This window comes from Labrus mixtus, chromosome 16, assembly GCF_963584025.1.
Source record: "Labrus mixtus chromosome 16, fLabMix1.1, whole genome shotgun sequence".
Lineage (NCBI taxonomy): Eukaryota > Metazoa > Chordata > Actinopteri > Labriformes > Labridae > Labrus > Labrus mixtus.
Window position 1 is genome coordinate 17,587,583 of NC_083627.1, and position 21,332 is coordinate 17,608,914.

General features: G+C 40.0%; 3 protein-coding genes across 5 annotated transcripts; all 3 read right to left on the minus strand.

Moving 5' to 3' along the window:
* Positions 1-331: 331 nt before the first annotated feature.
* On the minus strand, positions 332-2,511 carry snx10a (sorting nexin 10a). The gene is made up of 6 exons (XM_061060431.1): positions 2,376-2,511; positions 2,112-2,198; positions 1,916-2,016; positions 1,709-1,807; positions 1,325-1,519; positions 332-1,229 (listed from the first exon to the last, which is right to left on the minus strand). The coding sequence occupies exons 1-6, from the start codon at positions 2,406-2,408 to the stop codon at positions 1,094-1,096; spliced, it is 651 nt and encodes a 216-aa protein (XP_060916414.1). The 5' UTR covers positions 2,409-2,511; the 3' UTR covers positions 332-1,093.
* Positions 2,512-8,764: 6,253 nt separating this feature from the next.
* On the minus strand, positions 8,765-13,212 carry cbx3a (chromobox homolog 3a (HP1 gamma homolog, Drosophila)). 3 transcript variants are annotated; one of them, XM_061060434.1, is made up of 5 exons: positions 13,103-13,212; positions 12,156-12,309; positions 11,751-11,907; positions 9,769-9,863; positions 8,765-9,581 (listed from the first exon to the last, which is right to left on the minus strand). In XM_061060434.1, exons 2-5 carry the CDS (start codon positions 12,299-12,301, stop codon positions 9,455-9,457), a joined length of 525 nt encoding a protein of 174 aa, XP_060916417.1. In that variant the 5' UTR covers positions 12,302-12,309; positions 13,103-13,212; the 3' UTR covers positions 8,765-9,454. The 3 variants fall into 3 exon arrangements, with proteins under 3 accessions (XP_060916417.1, XP_060916416.1, XP_060916415.1); XM_061060433.1 differs by having other exon boundaries at positions 13,063-13,205; XM_061060432.1 differs by having other exon boundaries at positions 12,921-13,154.
* A 906-nt stretch (positions 13,213-14,118) lies between these two features.
* Positions 14,119-20,991, minus strand: nfe2l3 (nfe2 like bZIP transcription factor 3). The gene is made up of 5 exons (XM_061060429.1): positions 20,000-20,991; positions 18,113-18,193; positions 17,604-17,702; positions 15,846-16,296; positions 14,119-15,758 (listed from the first exon to the last, which is right to left on the minus strand). The coding sequence occupies exons 1-5, from the start codon at positions 20,513-20,515 to the stop codon at positions 14,989-14,991; spliced, it is 1,917 nt and encodes a 638-aa protein (XP_060916412.1). The 5' UTR covers positions 20,516-20,991; the 3' UTR covers positions 14,119-14,988.
* Positions 20,992-21,332: the final 341 nt, after the last annotated feature.

Sequence of the window (21,332 nt, forward strand, 5' to 3'; positions counted from 1 at the left end):
AAGGAAACAACACCTTGATTATAGCTACTGAAGTTTATTAAATACACCTAGGTGCCTGCATATTCTATCTAACCAAATGTGTCTGATGTAACAGCCCTTTGTAATACTACAAAGGTTGTAATTATTCAGCTTTTAAATTGTAGGTGTTGGGCAACAAACATGTTTACCTCTTACTGAGTCTTATTTAAACAAAGACTCACTGCAAAACCTTTTAACTGTAACACAATGTTAACCCAGATCTGGATATCAGGTGAATAACTGCAGAGGTTTGACTTAATCCAGTTGTTCCTAATAAACTAGCAAATAAGAACACATGCACTACACTAATAGCTGTGTATGCCAAGGTCATTTATTTTCTTTAGCAGTGGAGTACCATACTAACTTGTTGGTTTTTTTTCTAACTAATTTTAATAACTGGACATTAAGAACAACTCAAATGCACACTTAAATCTTCCACCAAATGCTTTAACAAACTAAAAGGACTTTTAGTGCAAGTTTTATGTCATGTTTGAGTCACCTCTAACAGCGCTGTAGACTTTCATCACACTGCTGCTTTTACTTGTGGTCCTTTGTCTAGACTCCCTCTACTGGGCTGTAACAACAATGCATGACTGTTGCACTGTACATGTCAAAGACAAGAGACATCGGTGCCTATCAATTCCACTTTAAACAACACAACTCTGTCAAGATGCAAGGCTTTTTCTACTTTAAAAAGGACCATTTATTCATCATTGAAAAAACATAGAAGTATTCTCAGATATTTTCTTAAAACCATCATTCAAAACACTCTTTATGATCAGTACAGCTCCAGTGCAGATAAAAATATAATATTTAAGAATTATAAATTTGCTTTTACTATACATTTTAAAGAAAAGTATTTTTCCAGCTATAATATGAATTAAATAACCAAAGTAGAGGAAAGCAAATAATAATAAAAAAAAAATTGGAGAGTCACCAATACTAAAACATAGAATTTTTCTCTTTGAAAGTTAATTAAGAAAAGCAAGAGCTCCAGGAGTATCACTTAGAGGTTGATACATGAATGACCAGAGTCCAAACAGGAGAGAGGTGGTCAAGGTAAAACTGCTGTGCTTCACGACGCACTGAAATGGGTCTTGGTTTGTGAAAGACAGCTGCACAGCTCCGGGTCAGCGGACTCCAAGAAAGGGAGGGGGCTTTCCCTTAGTGTCGTGTCTACACTCAGTCCAAATCCTGACGATGACGAGCAGCTGTGGAAGGGGAAAAAAAAAGGGGGGGGGGGGGGTCATCATTGGAAATTAAACTGATCTCTTTTTTTAAAGTAAACCATCTGCCCAAGCTCTACCTTTCACCGTCGTAGTCACAGGAGGATGTCTTCTCTTGCCTGCTGACGTAGCCGCTGCTGGAACGCTGGATGGCTTCAGCCACTGTGTACCTGGTCTTACCTCGAGCACACCTATCCATCTTGTGGATGTTCAGGTCAGACTGGAGGAACAGATGAAGTCGACTGTCCGATAACAGCAGAGGTGTATGAAGAATACTAGAAGATAAAGTTTATTTAATGACAACATTTAACAGTTTATAGGTAATATCTTTAGGTCTAATGGAGCTCTTACATTCAGTACATTTCTTAACTTCCTAAAAGGCTTTCAGTAGGAGTTTATAATTATACCACTAGATGGCAATGCTATAATTTCACAGTTATTACTTCAGCTGCACAGCCACTCACTTTTCTAAGAACTCCTGCAGACCCTGCATCCTGTGGGTGACCTGGTCCTTGTTTCTCAGACTGATGAACGGGTTCCAGGGTGGCAACTTGGGTAATTTTCTGGACCAACAGAAACACACAATACTCACTCAGAAAACGATATGCTATATTAAGCTCCCACATGTCAATAACGGATATGAATCTGCGGTACAAAACTTGGGAACTCACATGATGAGGGCGTTCTGCTCCAGACAATGCCGCAGCCATACAAATTCACTGTAACGCCGCCTCACACAGGAAGTCTTTTTTCGAAAACACATGCTATTTGTCTACGAAGAGACATCAATTCATCAGACTTGTGAAAGCTTCATGACAAAAAATTATATAAAAAGAAAAATTTGAGCGGTTTTCCACAAGAACTTACATGTACACAGATCTCATAGTCAATGTGTGTGTGCCAGAAGTCGTCCCTGACAAGCCTCGGGTCTCGGACACAAATACTGATGAAGTCCTACAAAATTGAAAATGTGTTCTATTACTTAAACTGCTTGTAAAGCTGCATAGGTTGTAATGTATAACATGATGAACACGATTTTAAATGGTAGTATAATATCTCAATTTTAGGACATCAAATTTTCAGCCACACAAATACAAGATGAACATTGAGAGATGAAGGGTGTCTACTTACCATTTTTGGCAGACTGCCTAACATATTGTCCATACTCGCCACAAATACCTGCCAGAGATCGACACAAATACATTCAGTTGCCTTAAATTTCCAACTTGCATGTCATATCAGCAAAACAATATAATTGCCAGTGGTTACCCAAGTGACAGAAATTGAGCATTTTGACAAACATTTCAGCTCAACAGTTATCAAATGGAACTAGGTTAGTTTTATAGTAATAACCATTCAAGTAGTCAAAGCCCATTTTTTTCAACGCTGGATCAGTTTTGCAAAACACATGCCTGTCTGCTGATTAATACTTTATAAACTCAAAAGTGCAGACATTTGGAGCTGATGCAGCATAAAATGGGCAAGGGAGGAGGACTTTGCTTGAGAAGGCTTTAAGGAAGCCTTAATAGGGACTCACACAAACACAAATACAGCTTGGAACCATTAGAAAGCATTTTCCGGCACACTACTGGCTAAGCAGCTCATTCCCCATTTTCGGGCATTAATAAAGCTATGTTGATAGATGACCATAAGAAGTAACGATTTAAACTAAAAAAAAAAAAAAAACTTCAAACATCATGTATATCTTGAACACCTGACAGTAAAATAAATTGATTTTTAAACAAGATAAAATACTGAATAGTCAAATGTGCAAAACAAATCATTCAATAATGCTTGAATTTAACACTAACCTGACAGTTACTGTTAAACATGTTACCTGGTACCTTTGTGTTGACCTGTTGTCTCTTTCTCCAAAATAGTTTAAATAGCAGTAGCTAGTACTTTGTCAATACAAGAGATAATTGATCTCCAACAAATTGACACAAAATTCCTCTTGGGCCAGCTTACAGTTTACATGAGCTTTATCTGTTATTTGATGCACGACAAATGATCCAAGGCTGAATCTGATAGGTCAAATGTTTGCATCATCTTATTGCTGTTCAGTATTTGCAACACAGAAAAGGACAAAAATAGATTAATTGTCCAGCCCTAGATCAAATGTTCCTCTGCATATCTTGAGCTTTAGTCAAGTCAGATTTAAGTCATATAGACATATATACACAGACATAAGCAGATGAAACACTTACAAATAAAAGGATCAGTAATGATGATAATACACAAATAACATGCTCCATTATAGATGACGTTTCAAATAGTTTCATTCTGGGTAGAGCTCGTCATATGTAATCATCCTCAAACTAGACAAAGTCCTCAGGAGAGACACTGGACAAAACTGACCTCCTACAAAACAAAAGGCTGCAGCAAATTCTTGGTATGCAGTGGCCAAAATCCAGTTCTGCTATAAAGTGTCATCTTTTAGCACTGTGGAAATGACTCAAACAATACACCAACATGTGCTGAAACCAGGACACTGAGTTCAACACCCAAACAGTGTTCATTTATAATCTTAACTAGCTAACCTACATTTTATTTAACTTCGTTCACAAAACAACATTGCAACTAAACTAAATTACAAAAACGTCTCTCCCATTCCAGGGAAAAAAATATTTAGATAATTCCCCTCTAAGCAAGTGTAATGCTGTAGACATGGCCCTATTGACAACAGAGTAAAGGCAATGCAGCCTTTATTAGAAAAAACAGCAATTAGGACCTGGAATCAGCTTAATTCCATTCTGCTGTTGAATCCTACCTTCTCGGTCCTTCACTTCTCGACCAATGACCCGTAGAGGTGTTTGTAGATCACCCACGAGCAGCTCAGCGGTGTGGCTCGAGTCTCGCGCTGCCCTGGACTGAACTACCGCTAATACAAACTGCTAACTTGCTCAGTGTGACCTCAACCCCTCAAATTGTTCACGCCTTCACTGTTCAGGGAAAACCATGTCGCTCTAAATAAAATAATATCCACAAAATAAAAAAAAGTCGTAAAATAATAAATTTAAGTTTGTTTTAATGAAGCCACAGAGTTTAAGAATGGCTTCCCTCTTCAGTGAAATGTGTCAGCAGTGGGCTATCCTCACTGAGCAGCTGTCCCTAATTAGCCCACCTGATATGATCAGTGTGCATGGTTTCACCCGTGGCAAGAGGCGGGATAACAACGGTGATGGAAAAGAACAGGATGGGCATGTTATGTATAAAGTTTAACATCAAAAGCCTACTGTTCACTCCAGGCTTGTTTTCAAAATGTTGGTTTAGTTTTCAAAGTCAGGATATTTCCTCTTGTATGCTGAAATGTGTCACTATTAGGAAGTGAACAAAAATATTTATATATGAACAAGAAAAGGTCTCTAATGTTAATTTTACACAGCACCTGTAGGTTGTTTTAAATGTCCTGTATAAATTGACCTGACTTGACAATAGGCCTACTGTAATGTTTTTAAATTAGTAAATGCATAGGAGAGAAAAAAAATCATTTAACTACCATTAAGAAAAAACAAATCAAAAGATTAATTGACTAGCGTTATCATCACTTGCAGGATATATGAATATATATAAGACTAAATTAGCTAATTATCATCACCATGGACAGATAGTCTTGTAAAAATGGGAATTACAGAGAATTATTTTAAAATACATTTTATGACCTAATCATCATTTAAAAAAAAAGTACAAAACAGGAAAAAAAAAAGCTAAAGTAAAGTTCCAAACAATAATTAGTTGTTTAGGTGAAGCCAAGTGAATAACATTCACTGTAATAATATAAGCCTCATGAGAACAATTTTAAGATCAATACTTGTTGTCAAACAATTGTCATGAATAACAGCACACCACTAGTTCAGCTATTTCAATAAAGTGACACTACCTCATGTGATACTGCCTGAACAAATATTTTTTTGTGTTTAGGAGTTTTGAGTTTAAACTTTCAAAATCCAGCCCTCAATTTATTTGAATCTTTATTGTTTGAACAAGGACATTTGCCTCGCCTATTACCTGTTTCCATTTTACAGTGATATCAAACTTTGCTGCTCATAACCAACAAGTGTATACGAATAAAGCTCATGTCAACCACAACTGTTACTGTAAAAACAACAGCAACACACAAAAAAACCAGTGTAACTCACTAACCTGACACAAAGTATGAATAATACAGATTATTTCCAGATGGAATTTAAAGTGCACGAGGATTTTTGCTGCTATGCAGAGTGAAGTTTGTTTCTTGAGGTACCTTTTTGACACTGAACAGGCACAATAAGCATTTCCTATTGAGAAAAAAGAGGTTACCAGGAACAAAACAGTTAAACAGCCAAAACTGTTCTAAAGGGGATTTAGGGATTTTCTGTGATCACTGTATTAATGTTCAATTACTCCAGCGTCCAGGATTTGAACAGTTTTTGGTCAGTTAATCACTCTTAATTTAGCATTCATTCAAGCTGCAGTAATATCCTTGCCCCCAGGGGTCTCATTTGTAAAAGAGTGCGTAGAATTCATGCTAGAAATGTATGTGCGCCAAAAACCCGGAAATGGCGTGCGCACAGAATGATTCAGATTTATAAAACCGTTCGTACGCACACCTGCACGCAATGTTCCTTTTAGAAATCACGATCCACCTGGAAATGTGCGCACGTAGATTCCGCCCTCTACACGCCCACATTCAACCATAAACGGTCGATGCAAAGCAGCTCCTGAATGAAAATGCATACAAACGAGGGGGCAGATCGAAGGTTTCCAGCGCTGGATCGCGGCCAAAACACCGAAGTTTAGACGTGGAAATGAAACTTTCTGACCCAGAAAACGGAGGAGTTTGTGAATGAAGTGAAGGATAAAATTGACATATCGGTAGTTTGCTGCAGCAGAAGGATCACAAACTTAAACAAAACAGAGAATGACACCACGTCGCTGCTGCATTCACCCTGTCCTATGTGCCAAAACATACGCCGCTCATCATTACGCACGAGTATATCTGCAATGTTTACATGTTTACATGGACCCACACTGACTTGTACATATTGTCAGAGAGGTCACTTCCCGTTTTGTGCGTACGCAACGGTTATAAATGAGACCCAGAACCATCCCTGTTTATCACAGAACGAACCACACAGTAGCCTACAACCAAAATGGATAGAGCAATATGTTAAATAGTAACATCAAAGAGTTCATACCTTGATCCTTAGAGGTCTCTTCTAAAACCTTCTGCAACCTATCAGAGTGGGGTTAAAAATGGGGATTATTACATAATCCACTGCCTTAAGAAGGGGTTTGAAGGGAGGGTAAACTTGGCTGATTTACATATAAAGGTCTCCTACTCTTTGGTCATATCAGCGGCTCCTATTCACTTTCAAACTGTCCTATTTAGCAACACCAGGAAGGGTTTCCTTTGTGTGGAAGCCTGTAGATAGTCTGATAGTCTGGCTGTGGCTGATAAGTGCAATATAAAAAGTTATTCAGACAATACTGACTCAGGAAAGGGCTCCTTGATCTGGAGGACAACCAACATCTGCTGTACAAACAAAGCTTGGGATAACAACCCGGTAATACATTCTGCTATGGCACACAAAGTCCCCTTTCCCCAATCATATATAGACCTCTGAGGTTTACATTAATACATCTCAGATCTACAAGTTTGTTAGCATAAAGTTTCTCTTGCAACAATATAAACCAGAATAACAATCAGAAATATGGTGAGATACAATACGATACAATAAACGATGTGTATTACACATTGCTAATATTTCACATGATAAAAGAACAGAAAAAGATTTGTGTTATCATGTTCAGTGTTAGAAAAGGTGTCTCGAGTGTAATCATAGCCACTGTGCCATTTCAATTTCCTTTGAATGATTATTAGCTAAACCTTGTTGAATGAAAAAAACAAAACAGCTAAGTTGTCAGAAAATGTGCGTTTGGATGTGTGTTGATGTTTGGACTCTTGTGGTCTCGTGTGTGCTGAGACTTCTGATATTTGCATACAGAGGCGGACTATGCTGCACAGATACGAGGATTGATTTAATCAAGATTATCTTGACCTCAAGCTGTCCAATGAATTTAAGGATAACGTCTTAACTTTCTCCACAGCAACAAAACCTTTTGATAGTTTTCTTAAAACACAGAATGACCGCATGAACCTGTATCTTGGCTTTATTCCATCTCAGAGTTAAGGGGCAAAGTGGACATAGCAGAATTTTAAGTAGAAGTGGGATGGTTCTTCTGTACACTGTACTAGTCTTCAAACATTAAACTTTTATAAATCCTGATATGGAGTATTTAATATGGTGTATTAATATGGTATATTTGGAAAGACAGTGATTGCCTGCTCTCACTACGATTGTTCAGAGATATCCCAGGGTTTTTTCTCCCCAGTGAAAACTGAAAATAACCTGGTTGCCTTAGAAACGTCATTTACACTAATGCTCAAGGGGGTAAAGTCCATCTCCCATGCCCTAATGCCAGTCACAAGACTCCACCCAACAGCTGCAGAGCCCTGCCATCTGGTGACAAGTCCCAGGAGAGACACCCCATAACTGCAGATTTACTCTGGAAAAAGAAATGCTGAAAGACATTCTGTTATCAAAGTAAGTCCTGCACTTAAAAAAATCTTCAACAGAAAATAAGGACTTGCTCTGATCACACTGGGGGAAATCAGGGTTTTAAAGAATGCAATGAATCATGAGAAGTGACTTGGAATCTCTCCATGTCAAAATACTACCTTAAAACCTTTGAAGTATTAAAAAGCAGATCAAATAGTTGGACACAGGTGGAGGTACATGAGCACATACCAAAGGTCAGCACTTGACGTGTGACTGTGCCATGTTTGATCTTGACTCAATGAAAAACTTAAAGGGCATGTTTCATTGTTTGCTCTAACAGTATTCATTCTGTGTCTGGTCCAATAGGATCCTATCACAGATTGTTACGGTACATTTTTGGTCATTACAACGATGTTGGATCTCAGTGCCCCTTAAGTTTCCCTTACATATTTTCCTTTTTTAACTTTGCAAAAATCGCCTTACAAACTATAGTGCATTAATGGCCTGCATCCTACCACAGCTCTCCAGGACTGAAGCAGATCTCTCCAAGAGGTGTTGATCCATTGTGAGGAAAACAAAAGGAAACTAGGATGTTTCAGGTGAAACATCGAGTTAAACTCCAGTCAGCTGAAATGCTTCTTGATTCCTTTGTTAAAAATAAACTAATGTATTTTTTTTTAAAGCTTGATTTTGGGGGTTTTATTTTGATGCCTTTATTTAGAGAAAGCAGAGTGAATAGCAGGGAAGGAGCCACAGGTCAGATTCAAACCCGGCAGCTATTATTGAAGGCTAACAGCCTCCATGGATTAACCACCAGGCTACCAGTGCCCCACTAATATACATTTTTAAAACCAAGGTAATCCTTTTAAAGGTGAATACTTACATGCACAATCTTATAAATGGTCCACCTTGCAATACCAGAATAAACCCAGAGTGCAACAGAAAGTGAACTTTGAAAACGTTATCCAGGAAACATGCAATAGTAAAATACATTTAATGTTCAAGTTTCAAAAACCCTTTCTTAACAATTTCAATATGCAAACTCTTATTTTCAAAATGTCTCAACTTTCAACAATTGCTGTGTACGAAAACTAAGTTAAGTTGTATACATCACACCAACATTTCACCTAGAGTAAACTATGACTATGTTTTGCTTCTAAAATTCTTAAGTTACTTCCAGTTGAATTTGGTCACATAAAACCTTTATTAGAACATCAAATTATATTTACAGGCCCAGTATACAAAAAGCAGGTTCAGAGCAGAAGTGTGGAAAAAAAACAACGATCAAAAAGTCTTAAAGACAAAAAGGTGGCCAACAGTTGACGGACCAAAAAGCAATTTAGAATACACAACATTTTGACTGTTTATTAATATGGGCATTGGTGGCTTCTATTTAAAAGTTTGGTTTAACTAAACTTCCTTCACATCAAATTGTAATGATGCTGGAAGAAGAATACATGACAACACCATCACCTGCTCTCTTTACAATCCATCCAGCTCGTATGTACAAAATAACTCTCCTTGACTGCTGCACACATTGCGAGTGTTGAAACATCTCCAAGAGAATAACTAAGTTTACTAAAACTAAAAGGCAAGCCAGAGGAGAAAATTCCATCCTGAGGAAAGGGGCGAAGTTGGTCCATGGAACTGCAGAGACCAGAGGAAGAACTACTGAGCTTCATCCTCCGGACAGGCGTGCCACGTCAGTCTCTCCTCATAGAAAGAAATTACCACCTGAGGGCAACGAGTGTTGGCCTCACGCGCCGGGACCAAGTCTGCTTCATCTGAGTCTTTCCTAAAGACAGAGGAAAGACGTTATGATGAAAGAAATCCCTGATGCAAATCCCTCACCTATCGCTTCAGGTTCAACCGCTTATCTCGGTGAACATTCTGTCACAACAGCCTCTAAATTTACATTTCACATCTTTTTGAGGGAGATAATAATAGAATGATAACAAAAGATCATTGTCTTCTGTACTCACCATTTCATCAAGAACATCAACTCCCCACTACTGTCAGTCGCGCCAATGATGCGTTCTGGTTCGAGGTTCCTTGCAAAGCCACGTGGTTTCTCCGGCTGTACACAATGACAACAGATTTATTTTTTTTTTTAAACACTTTGAGTCTGACAGACTAGGATCAGTTTAGTTTCCTTGACATTTATTGATACTATATGTTTTTAGTAACAATGGTGCTCTAACAATTTGAGATGTAAATTTGGACTTGTATGGCACTTTCCTCATCTTCTGACCCCTAAAAAAAAAAAAAAGCTTCCATATTTCGTTTCAAATGTACATATTGGATTCACACTGATGGCAGAGGCTATCACGCAAAGGGCTTTACCATTCAGTGACATAACACGCTGACATAGCAGCCGGAGCAATTTGGATTTGATCTTGCCCAAGGACACTTTGCAGGAGCTGGGAACCTCACACCAAAACCTTTCAGTTAAAAGACAACAGGTGCTACCACTAAAGCCCCATTTCCACCGAGCTGTCCGGTATGGATCAGTACAGTTTGGTACGGTAAATCCTGATCGCGTTTCCACAGCCAACCGTAGTTACCGTACTCTTTTTGGTAGGCGGCATGTAAGCCGGATGCCGTAATAGCGTGACATCACAGCAGCGCGACACAGTATACCCCGCTAATAAATTTGACGGAGAAGAACACAACACAGTAAACAAAGAGAAACAATGGAGGACATCCATCAATCCGTGGTCTTTCTCATTGGCTTGTGATTCTTTGTTACAAAACGCAATGAAGCTTTGTTTCAGACAAGGCTGTGTGCCGCGAGGAAAAATACAGCCGTCCTTTATTACCGCGGTCGCACAGGAAGTGACGATTCTTTCGACCAATCAACGGACTGCAGTGTTTAGCTCCACCTTTTAGGGTCGGACCGGTAGACTTAGCACCCCAACAGAAGGGTAGCAAAACGTAGCACGGTACGGGACGGTAATTTGGGGACCTTTCCCGACTTTTGATAGTGGAAACGCCACAAAATGTGTGCCGTACAGTGACGAACCGAAATGCTTGGTGGAAACGGGGCTTAAGCCACAGCAGCTAAGAAAATGGTGTGGTCAGAAGTATGGGAAATTGTTATCTTGATTTTATATACTGCCTACACAAAATTATTTATAACGAAAATTATTATCTATCACACAAAATTATTGTGTAATAGAAATCAAGTATATCCTCTGTAAATAACTCTGTGAGTCATGACTGTCTACAATGGGTGTAACACCCGAGTCCCACTGTCTGTGATGTTTTCAGAGTTTTCCGAGCCCTTTCTTCAGTTTGTTTATGTCGCCAGGACGGCGGCTGACTCCTCCCCTCGCAAATAAAAGTTGTTTAATTGAGGGACTAGAGAAAAGAAGAATAACATACTGTACTCACTGCTTAACTGTGTTTCTAGATCACGCTCATTTCGGGTAAATTTACATGCAGTGTGAAGATACGAGCATAATAAAGATTGCTAGCATTAGCATGCTAACACAACAATGCACCGCGAGTTGTTTTGGTTTCATGCTGGTGCTCAAGTGCGACATCTACTGGATCAAAAAAAAAAAAAAAAAAAAAAAAAAAAATCGCATATAAAGCCTTTAACTGATTTTAAGGCATGTACAGCTATTTAACCCATTGTGGTTTTTACTGAATGTATTTATTGGTTTAATTATCAAAGCTTTTGTTGGGACTATTCAATTGGCTGTCTCGTGGCCAAATGAGGCCCTATAGGATTTAGGAGAGTAGAACTGAATTAAAAAAAGTTAAATGCAACATTGTGTTTTTTGACACAAGGAAATGCAAACATCTGACCCCTCTACACTTCAAATTGTGCAACATTTGCTTCATAAAAATGCATTTTCTTGCCTACACATGAGAAACTATGTGAAGGAGTCTTAGTTCAAGTAGTATAGTCCCTCAAGATGTTGGTTAGATAAGCATGCTAAGCTACAAATATACTCACCACATCCTTCTTCTTGGCTTCTGTTTCAGGCTCATCTGTTGATGCCTTCCTCTTTACGGGTGCAGGCTTCTCCTTAACGTTCTTCTGCGCTTCCAAAAAGCCTGATATCAGCTCTGGACAGTCCAGGTTCTCCTCCGGCTCCCAGGTATTGTCTGCACTACAGAAGCAGGAAAAGGGGGTGAGCATTTGCACATCAAAGCCTCCTGTGCCACCAGTTTCCATTCAAACAGATGAAAACAATGACGTTAAGTTTAATCTTGTTGTTTTTTTTTGTTTTGTTTTTTTTACTTCAAATAGCAGCATAACCATGCAAATGAATTGACTATGAACAAAAGCATAGCACAACCCCATACCAGGGAAGCACTTCCAGCTCAGCGGGGGGGTCAGGTGTCCAGGGTAACTCACTCTGTAAATCCTTTCCACTTCAGGAAGAACTCTACTTTGCCATTGACAATACGTTGGTCGAGTACTTTTTCCACAACAAATTCCTCAGGTTCCTCCTGAGTCTCCTGTGCGTCCTTCTTACCCTTGGTATTCTGCTTCTTGCCCATGTTGTGCACTGAGAACAAGGAAGAGAGTCCACTTCAGCTAGCACAATCATTGAATTAACTCAAATAAAAAAAATGCACGAAAATGCATCCTGTACGGGTACACAAAAAAACAATTAAATCGATGTGCTGCATATCGAGTAAGCTAAGTTTTTAAACGATGGAAATATTTCAAAATTAGCTCATTTCAGAGATGGCGTTGTGCACATTAGCCTTCATGCTAGCTGTAGCGTTAGCTGTTATTATTTTCAGGCCTAGGCATTAAATGCGATTTTCTTAACTTCAATAAATCAACTGCAAAACATTGTTAATTAAGATGCATTTCATAAACAACACAACCTGAAGCACAAGTTGTTGTTTTAACATTAGCATTTTTAAAAACGTGTTATGATGTATAAGGAATGCTCGCCGTAACAAAAAGGCTCAAATAACCTAAAAAAAAAGCCTCGATGAAACCAAATCAAAGAATATACGCTTAAACTTGTAGCTAGCTGATGTTAACGTGGTAAATACATTTCAGTAGTGACATTAATTAGCACACATCGACAATTTACACAAGTGAACAGTGTTAAATGTGATAGATAGGGTTAGTTAACACTGTTTTGTTAACATTGTGGCTCACTCTTTCTGCTCAAACTGCTTTGCCTGCCTCGACGTCCAACTTGTAAAACACAGCTTCCGCTAGCTTGTTTGGATCAAGCAACAAAAGATGTATGCAAAGTTTTGCACGGTGCAGCGTTTACAGTAAGCTTCTGCATACGCACCCTAAGGACGAGAGTTATCGTTTCTGTGATGACTCCTTACCACGCGGTCAACACTTGCTTTAGCTCTTGTCTGCAGCACTGGGCGGGCGCCAAAAGCCGTGGTTTATCTACGGAACACTGGAAGGAAAACGCACTTCGCTTTTTTTTTTTTTTTTTTTTTTACCTCTGCGTAGCAGGGCTTGGGACAATTTCGTTTCAGCTCTTCTAAGGTTGTGAATGAACCGGAACACGGCCCTGCAGTCTGAATATATTTAAGTGGACCTTTCCCAGCATATTTCCATGTACATGAGTGGCTTCATATTAGAGTGAACTGTCAAAAAGTAGTATGCAGTTTTAAGGTAATCAGAGCTCGATTTTCAAGAGGGGAAGCTATTCCAAACAGTGACACAAGAATGAGGCGGTGTTTATTTGTTTTTCTTTTTTTTTTAAATCAGAAAAAAACAATATTTGCAAGAGCATTTTCAAAACCCTGAAGCAAAATCATTCTATCATCATTCAACAATCACCATGCAATCAAACATTTGCCCTCAGCAACAGAGAAAAAAAAAGTTGAAAATTTATACAAACAGCAAAGTAAACTTGGTCAAACCAGAAAATTAAATAGAAATTTGAGGGACTTACAAAAAACAAAGAGTCGCACTCTTCACTATTCTGCACTGTTCTCAACTTAGCTTGCTCACTTGCCTGTATTAAGTGGTGTGCATAAAGATGACAATTTTACTAAATACTTTATTCAACTCTCAAAGAATCTCATTTATATAAAAAGCAACATGTTATCCGGTTATATGATTGTGATTGTTTTTGACTTTTCAGAAATCGGATGGTAAGGGTTCAATTTTTGGGCAATTTTTGTTAATGAAAAATGTATAGTAAATGAGTGCACTTCAATTGGCCTAATTTTTTTTTTTTTTTTATTTACCAAGATCTAGAACATAAAGTAAAAGTGAGGTAGAATATAATCTTGCAACAACTCTCAAATAATTAAAATTAAAGGGTTAAGCAAAATTGTGCTTGAAACAAATTATCCAAAATGAACTTAAACCATAAAATGGTTGCTTCTTTTTTTTATCAAGACAATGTGCATATGTGGATCATGTAAGCACACAATATTCAAAACACTTCTCCAATGCAAACTAAGGCCATGTCAGATTAATCATTGGTATAATCATATGTCATCAAGACATAAGAAAAAACACAAAATCTTTTTTTTTCTTTTTTTTTTTTTTAACATTTCAGTTCACATTTCTACCGAACAGTACATGCCCTCAAATATCTGAAACAAATCTGTAAACTTCAGCTGGGTAATATTCATACCATTTTGAAATAGACTTACCCTTATGAAAAAAAAAAAAAAACATTACTGCCCTTGATGGTCCCATGCTGCATATTAGCATTTCCGGAACCTCAGAAACTTTAATAAATACAAGTTTAACCTCCTCCTTATACTGAGTAGGTATACATTGAGGGGCAAGATTACATGAAAAAAAAATAGAGGCCTCCACCAAGATCTCTATCAAGTAACTGTCAAAATGCTGGCCATGTTGATGTTAGACATGAATGCTTGTCTATGCTTGTCGGTAAAAGTTAGACTCATTACTTTAATATTAAGAGGCACAAAGAGAGACTGGTAGCATCGTCTGCAGCATCGCTCTTCCCTTACACTGCCCTGTGATGCCTTGTGCATCTTAATTGAGCAAAGAATGTCCAGTGTGTAGGCTACATTTTTCCCGCGAGAAGTTATATTTACAAAGATTTTTGTTTCGATGTTCTGAATTTCATTTCTTTTTTGCAGCTTTTGCAGATTTAGCCTCCCTGCATTGGTGAATCCACACCCACTTTGACAGAAGAGGAGATCCCAAAACCAGAGTCAGGCAAGTAAGTTCAGAAATTTTCAGAAAAACCCAAGTCCAAGCTGGAAATACTGCATCATTGCTTCTTCTCCTTCTTTCTCTTGTCTGTTTTGTTGCCAGTAGATGTGGAGACAGCAGGTCTTCTCACGGGCTGAACTACAACCCTCCCGTTAGCCCCGCACTGCAGGGTGAATCTTTCCGGGTTCAGGGGCTGTCCTGAATCATCCCTGAGTCGGGCCAGGACGTCTCTGGTCAGTTGCTTTATCTGCTGGCCCACAGCACCCATTGTCTTGGCTGTAAGATGTTTCTCCCTCAGCAGCCTGTCTCTTTGAGCATGCAACCTTTCCACCTCCTCTTGGAGCCCTGTTATGGCATCTAGTTTGCGCTTCCTGCAGTTTTGTGCTGCCAACTTGTTCTTCCCTCGCCTGCGAATGTCCCTCAGCAGGGTCACCTGTTCAGGGGAGAAGCCCTGGCCATCGAGAACTTCCAGGAACTCCTCCACAGGCATGTTCACGATCTGCAGGACAGAGAAGGGGATGAACATGGCACGGGCACGAAGCTCATCGCGACTCATCTCCCTCTCATCCGAAAACGGCCCTTCATCGTCGCTGAGAGGCTCCTCTTTGATCCCTTTGTGGGGAAATGTTACTGGTGGTGGGTTGAAGAGAGCAGGAGACGAGTAGCTGTGGTCATGCCACACACTCTCACTCAGATCAATGGGGGCCCACGATGTGGTGTAGTCTGTGATAGACTTAGGGGGAACTGACTCCACCTCACTGCTGTAGCCTGTAGCTCCACACTCATCCTCACAATATGAACTGGAGGAAGATGACATCTCAGATGAACCTGCAGGCAAGAAGTTATTGTATTACTGTGCATGACAAACAATTCATAACACATGATCTGGAAGTATTAGTAGAGATATAAACCAACCTGGGGAGACTGGACCTCCAGAGCTGCTCTCCAACGAGAGACCAGAGTCTGAGTCCAAGTCCTCCAGAACCTGTGGGTCTATTCCCTCCAGACAGTCCATCAGCTGGGTGTCCATTGTGTCCAGGCCTTCCAAGCCCAGCTGATTGATTTGTTCAAACACAGCCTCATCCAGACAGCCACCCAGTGCCCCGTTTCCAGTTAGATTACAAACAGAAGCGAAGGGGAGAGCAGCCAGGCCCAGGGCCATCCCTGGTGACACGTCTGAGTGTGAAGAGCTGGTAGATTCCATTCTGAAGAGGATTCTTCGTTGTTGGGTGTCCGGCCTGGGCTCAGCTCTTTCAGACACTGCATTGGTTACCATGGCATCATGCAAGCTGACATCCTGGCTGATAGCGCTTGTGATGTCCGAGTCAATGTCTGACACACGTCCAGAAACAAGGGAGTCCAAGTCCTATACAATTCATACATTAAAAATGCAAATTTAGTCGTAGTGCTTTTTTTATATACAAAAAAATATTCATCAAACAGCACACTAAAGACAATCCCCCAAATTCAAAGAAGGTTCCTGCTTCAGAGGGTTGCAACAAAATGTTGAAGGTTTGAATCATCAGTTGAAGAAGAAATTAGTCAGCTCAAATCTTGTCAATGATATCTCTGCACTTTTGGCAATTTTATAGATATGTTAGATAAGACAACCCAATGTGTCAGAAAATTTGTCACAAATTGACCTTTCTGTATTCAGTGCTCATAAGCATTTTTACCAGTAACCAAATTATCTGCAGGATTCTAAAGGCCCTGACACACCAAGCAGACAGCGTAGAACTAGTGGCGACGAAGGCCGCCTGTGGCTTCACCTCAGGACTTTGCCAAAAAGTTGCACTAGAACACACCGCAAAGACTACAGACGACAGCCAACCACCACGTACATGTGTGAGGGGTGGCCGTAGCTCGTTGTTATGAGATAAGACCATTTTCACACTGCTGTCACGCACCACTCATATTATAGGTAGCCTACTAATCGTGTATAATGTCTGATAAAAAGTTGACAATGGCACTGCCGTTGTCAACCCTGGATCTTAGTGGAAGAAGAAAAGAAGAGGCGGAGGCGAAAAATAATGAGAAACCGCACTAATGGGTGAAAGCATGGATACTACAGCAGGATGCTCAAGGGGCTTTCCAGAACCTGGGTCGAGAGCTGGAGATAAATGAAACCTCCGAACAGCCAATCAGAGAGATCCCTCTCAGCGACCAAAAAAATGCAGACGGGGGTTTACGGGTAGCGATGGAGCCGGACACACCGCAAAAACTAAGGCGACGACCGCTCACTGACGGTCCAACTAGGACCAATGGGCGACAATCTCCTTGGTGTGTCAGGGCCTTCATACTCACCAAAATAGGCCAAGTAATTAACAGGGGTAAAAACACAGAATGAAACATTAGCTTAGAGTTTATGTCGCATGCCAAATGTGCAGAGGCTATAATCCTCATCGCTTCGACCGTGGGATCCAAATCCCCCCACTCTCTCCTCCCAACATTTCCGGTCTCTCTTCACCTGTCCTATCCAATAAAGACTAAAATGCCCCTCCCCAAAAAAATCAGTGTCTGTTTGATGCGCTTCTTCATACCGGATAGCCAAATATGACTCAACCAAAAACATTTTAGAACATACTAGATGCATATTAATTATTGTTTGAAAAATATAATAAGCTTTTCATCCTTAGTCATACTGTATGTAATAAACATGAAGGAAAAACTTACGTCAAGGTCTGTAACAGACAGAGAGAGTAAATTGCTCCAATGCTGGTCAATGTCAATGCTAGGAGGAAGATTCAGTGAAGTGATGCCTTCAAGCAGACTCTGAAAGAGGAATAAGCAATATTAAACACCACAGAAAGAGTAGCTGGTATGTTCTGCACAAGCTTTGCCTTTAATGTTGATTAAATGTGTCTTTGTCCAAGTTTTCTTTTGAGCAATAGATATTTTAAAACTTTTTTTTCTATTAGAGACATACAAGCATTATTGTGCAGTAACATAATCTCACACAGCGTTGCCAAATCTTCAATATCATCAAAATGGTGCAATATGAGAAGTAAAGTCAGTGATTTCTAGGCTAAAAATAGGAACTCGTAATCTTCAATGCTGTCAATTGCCTGTTTCATAAATACTTTGTGACAGAACTACAAAAACTATAAAATATAAGAAAACGGGTAAAACTACCTTTAGAAAACAGGTACTATCTAGACAACGGTGTCAAAGCAGTATCGTACCTCATGCTCCAGCGTGGAGCTGTGAGCCAGCTGAGTGAGAGGGGCAGGTTCTTCTTCCTCTTTAACTTTAGCATCACTCTCCTGATGAGAAAAGAAAGCCAGTTTGTTAATTGACATCCAAAGATTTTAAAAGACAATTAGATCCACAAGTATGACGACCCACATCCAGCCATTGCAGATTATTTTAACAGAAGTCTTCTGTTTCTGAAAGAGAAAAGGTCTGTTAATGAGCACTTGTATGATTCGGGGGGTGGGGGTGGGGGGGGGTGTAATCAGAGATAAGCTAGACAGATAACGCTTAACTCTGACTTCTGTCATCGACGTACAAACTGTGGTTAAGGCCTTTTGCAATTGATTTTTAAATGTGTTTCATACATATATTTGTATGAAACTTGGGCTTAAGATATTCATTTACTGTAAGTTACAGTCAGACTCTAAAAGTGGGCCCAACACTGTTACATGTTGTAAGACACCACTGGTACACTGTGTACTGCTTTTGGGTCACCAGCTGTCTTTCAAAGACATATTACTGTGATATAAGAGGATGGATTCTCCCTGGTTCAAGCAGAGAAAGACTGCTGTAATCGCTTTTCCGTTACTGCCAGAGGCAAACTTTTTGACAAACTGTATTCTACAAAAGCCCTTTTCTGCCAAAGCTTTGTCTGAGCTTGTCGACATGTACTAACGTAGCTTTTTCAGCTACAAATGGCCTTTTGAATGTAGATAGTAGTTGATCTTTAATGAAATATTACTGATGTTGTTCCTTCTTTTGACATGCTGTAATTCCATAAATGATCATACCCCACATCACAAGCCGTTGAATTATAATGTCTTTAAAAAAGAGAGGGTAAAGGATAAAAGATATGTCAACATGAACAAGAACCGTGAGAGGCGGCTGTGTTCGAGTATGGACCACCGCTTTTGTGTAAGCAAACAGGGTGTGGGTCTAAGCCTCACTCCTCCACCTCTCAAGGCCCACAGCTGGCGGCTGAGTCTGTAGTCAGAGGATATGGTTACACAAAACGGCGACATCAACTGCCCTCAGGACATAACATACACCGAGCAGCTGTTTCTACCCTGAGCGAGAAAAACTGGATCACTGACCGGATTGACTATAAAGGTCTGGGTGTGATTGCAGTCCTAGAGAACATAAGGGAAGTCACAAAAAAAAAAACAATGGCAGTTACACAAAATAAGAAACAATGCATATTTTCAATCAACATTTTTGTAACAGGAAGTTAGCGCAGCCATTGTCAAATACTTACATTAACTGTGTGTAGTCACACTGGCCTCATTAGGGTCTTACTTGTAAAGTTAAATCTAGAGGGGGTTTAATGTGGCAAGCGCCATAGTAAAGAGTGACAGGTGCAGCGGACGGTTGAATACTAAATGCTGCACATTAAACTGGAGTGTCCTGTTAACTGGTTGTATGATAACCTATGTATCTAATTATCAATAAGGATGGTATTAACATATTTAGTGGTGACCATATAGAATCAAAGTGCTCTAATCTAACTCTGCAATAAGTTTATCTCTGTATTGAAATGTATGGCCCTGCAAAAAAGTGAAAGTGAAGGCACCATTCATGTTTCCAACAGGTTATCTTTCTGTGTTGTCTTGTTTCCTGGTTCAGCAGGATACATTACTGTTGTAAGTCACTGATAGGCTTGACATCCATCATTGTATAACGGGCTGGTGCTACTAGATAGCAAAGGCTAACTTTAGCTGTTCTGATAAACACTGAATTGGTTTTAACACAGTTCATCAACCAAGATTGTCTACTACTTTAGTTTACCAGCCAATCGTTTTTTTTGCACATATAGCTAAATGAGTAGCAAAGTCTGTTCAACTTGATGTTACATCACACACACACACACACACACTTGCCTCTTTAAGAGCCCCACAGGCTCCTGCGTTACAAGGCCCTTGTCCACGTTCAGCGGTTGTTTGGCAAACATCTTGGCCTCTGTCTAGCAGGTGTTCACTGTCACGACTGGCCTCGTCCCCGGAGCTTTCTAACCCCGAGCTGGTGTCAGTGTTGTTGCTGGTTGAAGGCCCGCAGTCGGCCTTGTCAGTGGCAGACACTTGGTGCACCAGCCATGCGTTCAGCTGAGTGGGGAACCGGGGGGAGCCGAGGTTCCTTACCTCGTCTAGCAGCCGGCGACTTGCAAAGAAATAGTCCAATTCAGGACATTTCGGGTGAACACTGTATCCGTCAAGATTGTCTCTTAAACTGTGGAAGGGTGTCTGGGTGTAAGCAGAGCTAGGACCTAAGTTAATCTCTATCAGGGGCGAGTAGTAGCCGCTTAAGTAGCTGTCGATATCAACACGGACTCCAATCAAACTGAGTAAGATTGTTAACTGAATCAGACCTTCTGTGAGGTATTTTTTCGCGATTTGCATTTTCTAAATACTTTCAGAGTTGCAGATAATTGTGAAATCCTGACCCAACAGTTCCTCTTTCCCGATCGGACAAAGGGAAAAGCCTAACAAAAGAGCACGCCTTCCCCTGTCAGACAAAGAGGTCCGCCTGTACCGGCGAAAAGCGAAAGATAGCAATACTAGCTATTAGCAGTTAGCTATCAGCTTTAATTACCGCTTATCGGGAAGCTCGTGGCGCAAACATAGCAAAAGTGTTGCTCTTCATTCCCTTACGGCGCCGCAGTTATTCGTCGGTGACACCTGCTTTCAAAACGTTCCTGACGTCGCTAATTAAACAGTAAATGAAACATCTGAAAAGCTAAATGCTGTCACCGGAGAGTGCTGCTACTGGGGAAACTTCGGTTCAAGATTTACATAGCGGATCCAGATTGGACCAAAGCGCTAACCACAACAGAATCTGATTGGACGACAGTCGTGTCAGCTTTTATTTTGACCAATGGGACCAATGGACAGTTTGCTAACCCTCACCGGCCCCACCCCATTTGCAACTGATTCAATATTAAAAGGTACATTAGCAGAATAAAAATCGATATCACTCCAGAAATACATATGTAATATAAGATACAAATTGATCATGTACCAGTAAGGGCAAACATTCAAAAGTGCATTAATCCTAATATATATTGTTCAGGAGTTTAGCCAGACTGCAGTTCCGGGATGTTTGTTCCACTGACCTGCATTGGGCCATGTTTTGCCTGCTGGTAAGATGCTGAATTACAGTTTGAACTTGTTTACTACTAAGCTACTAAATGTAAAAGGTGGGATCAAGGCGTCCAAA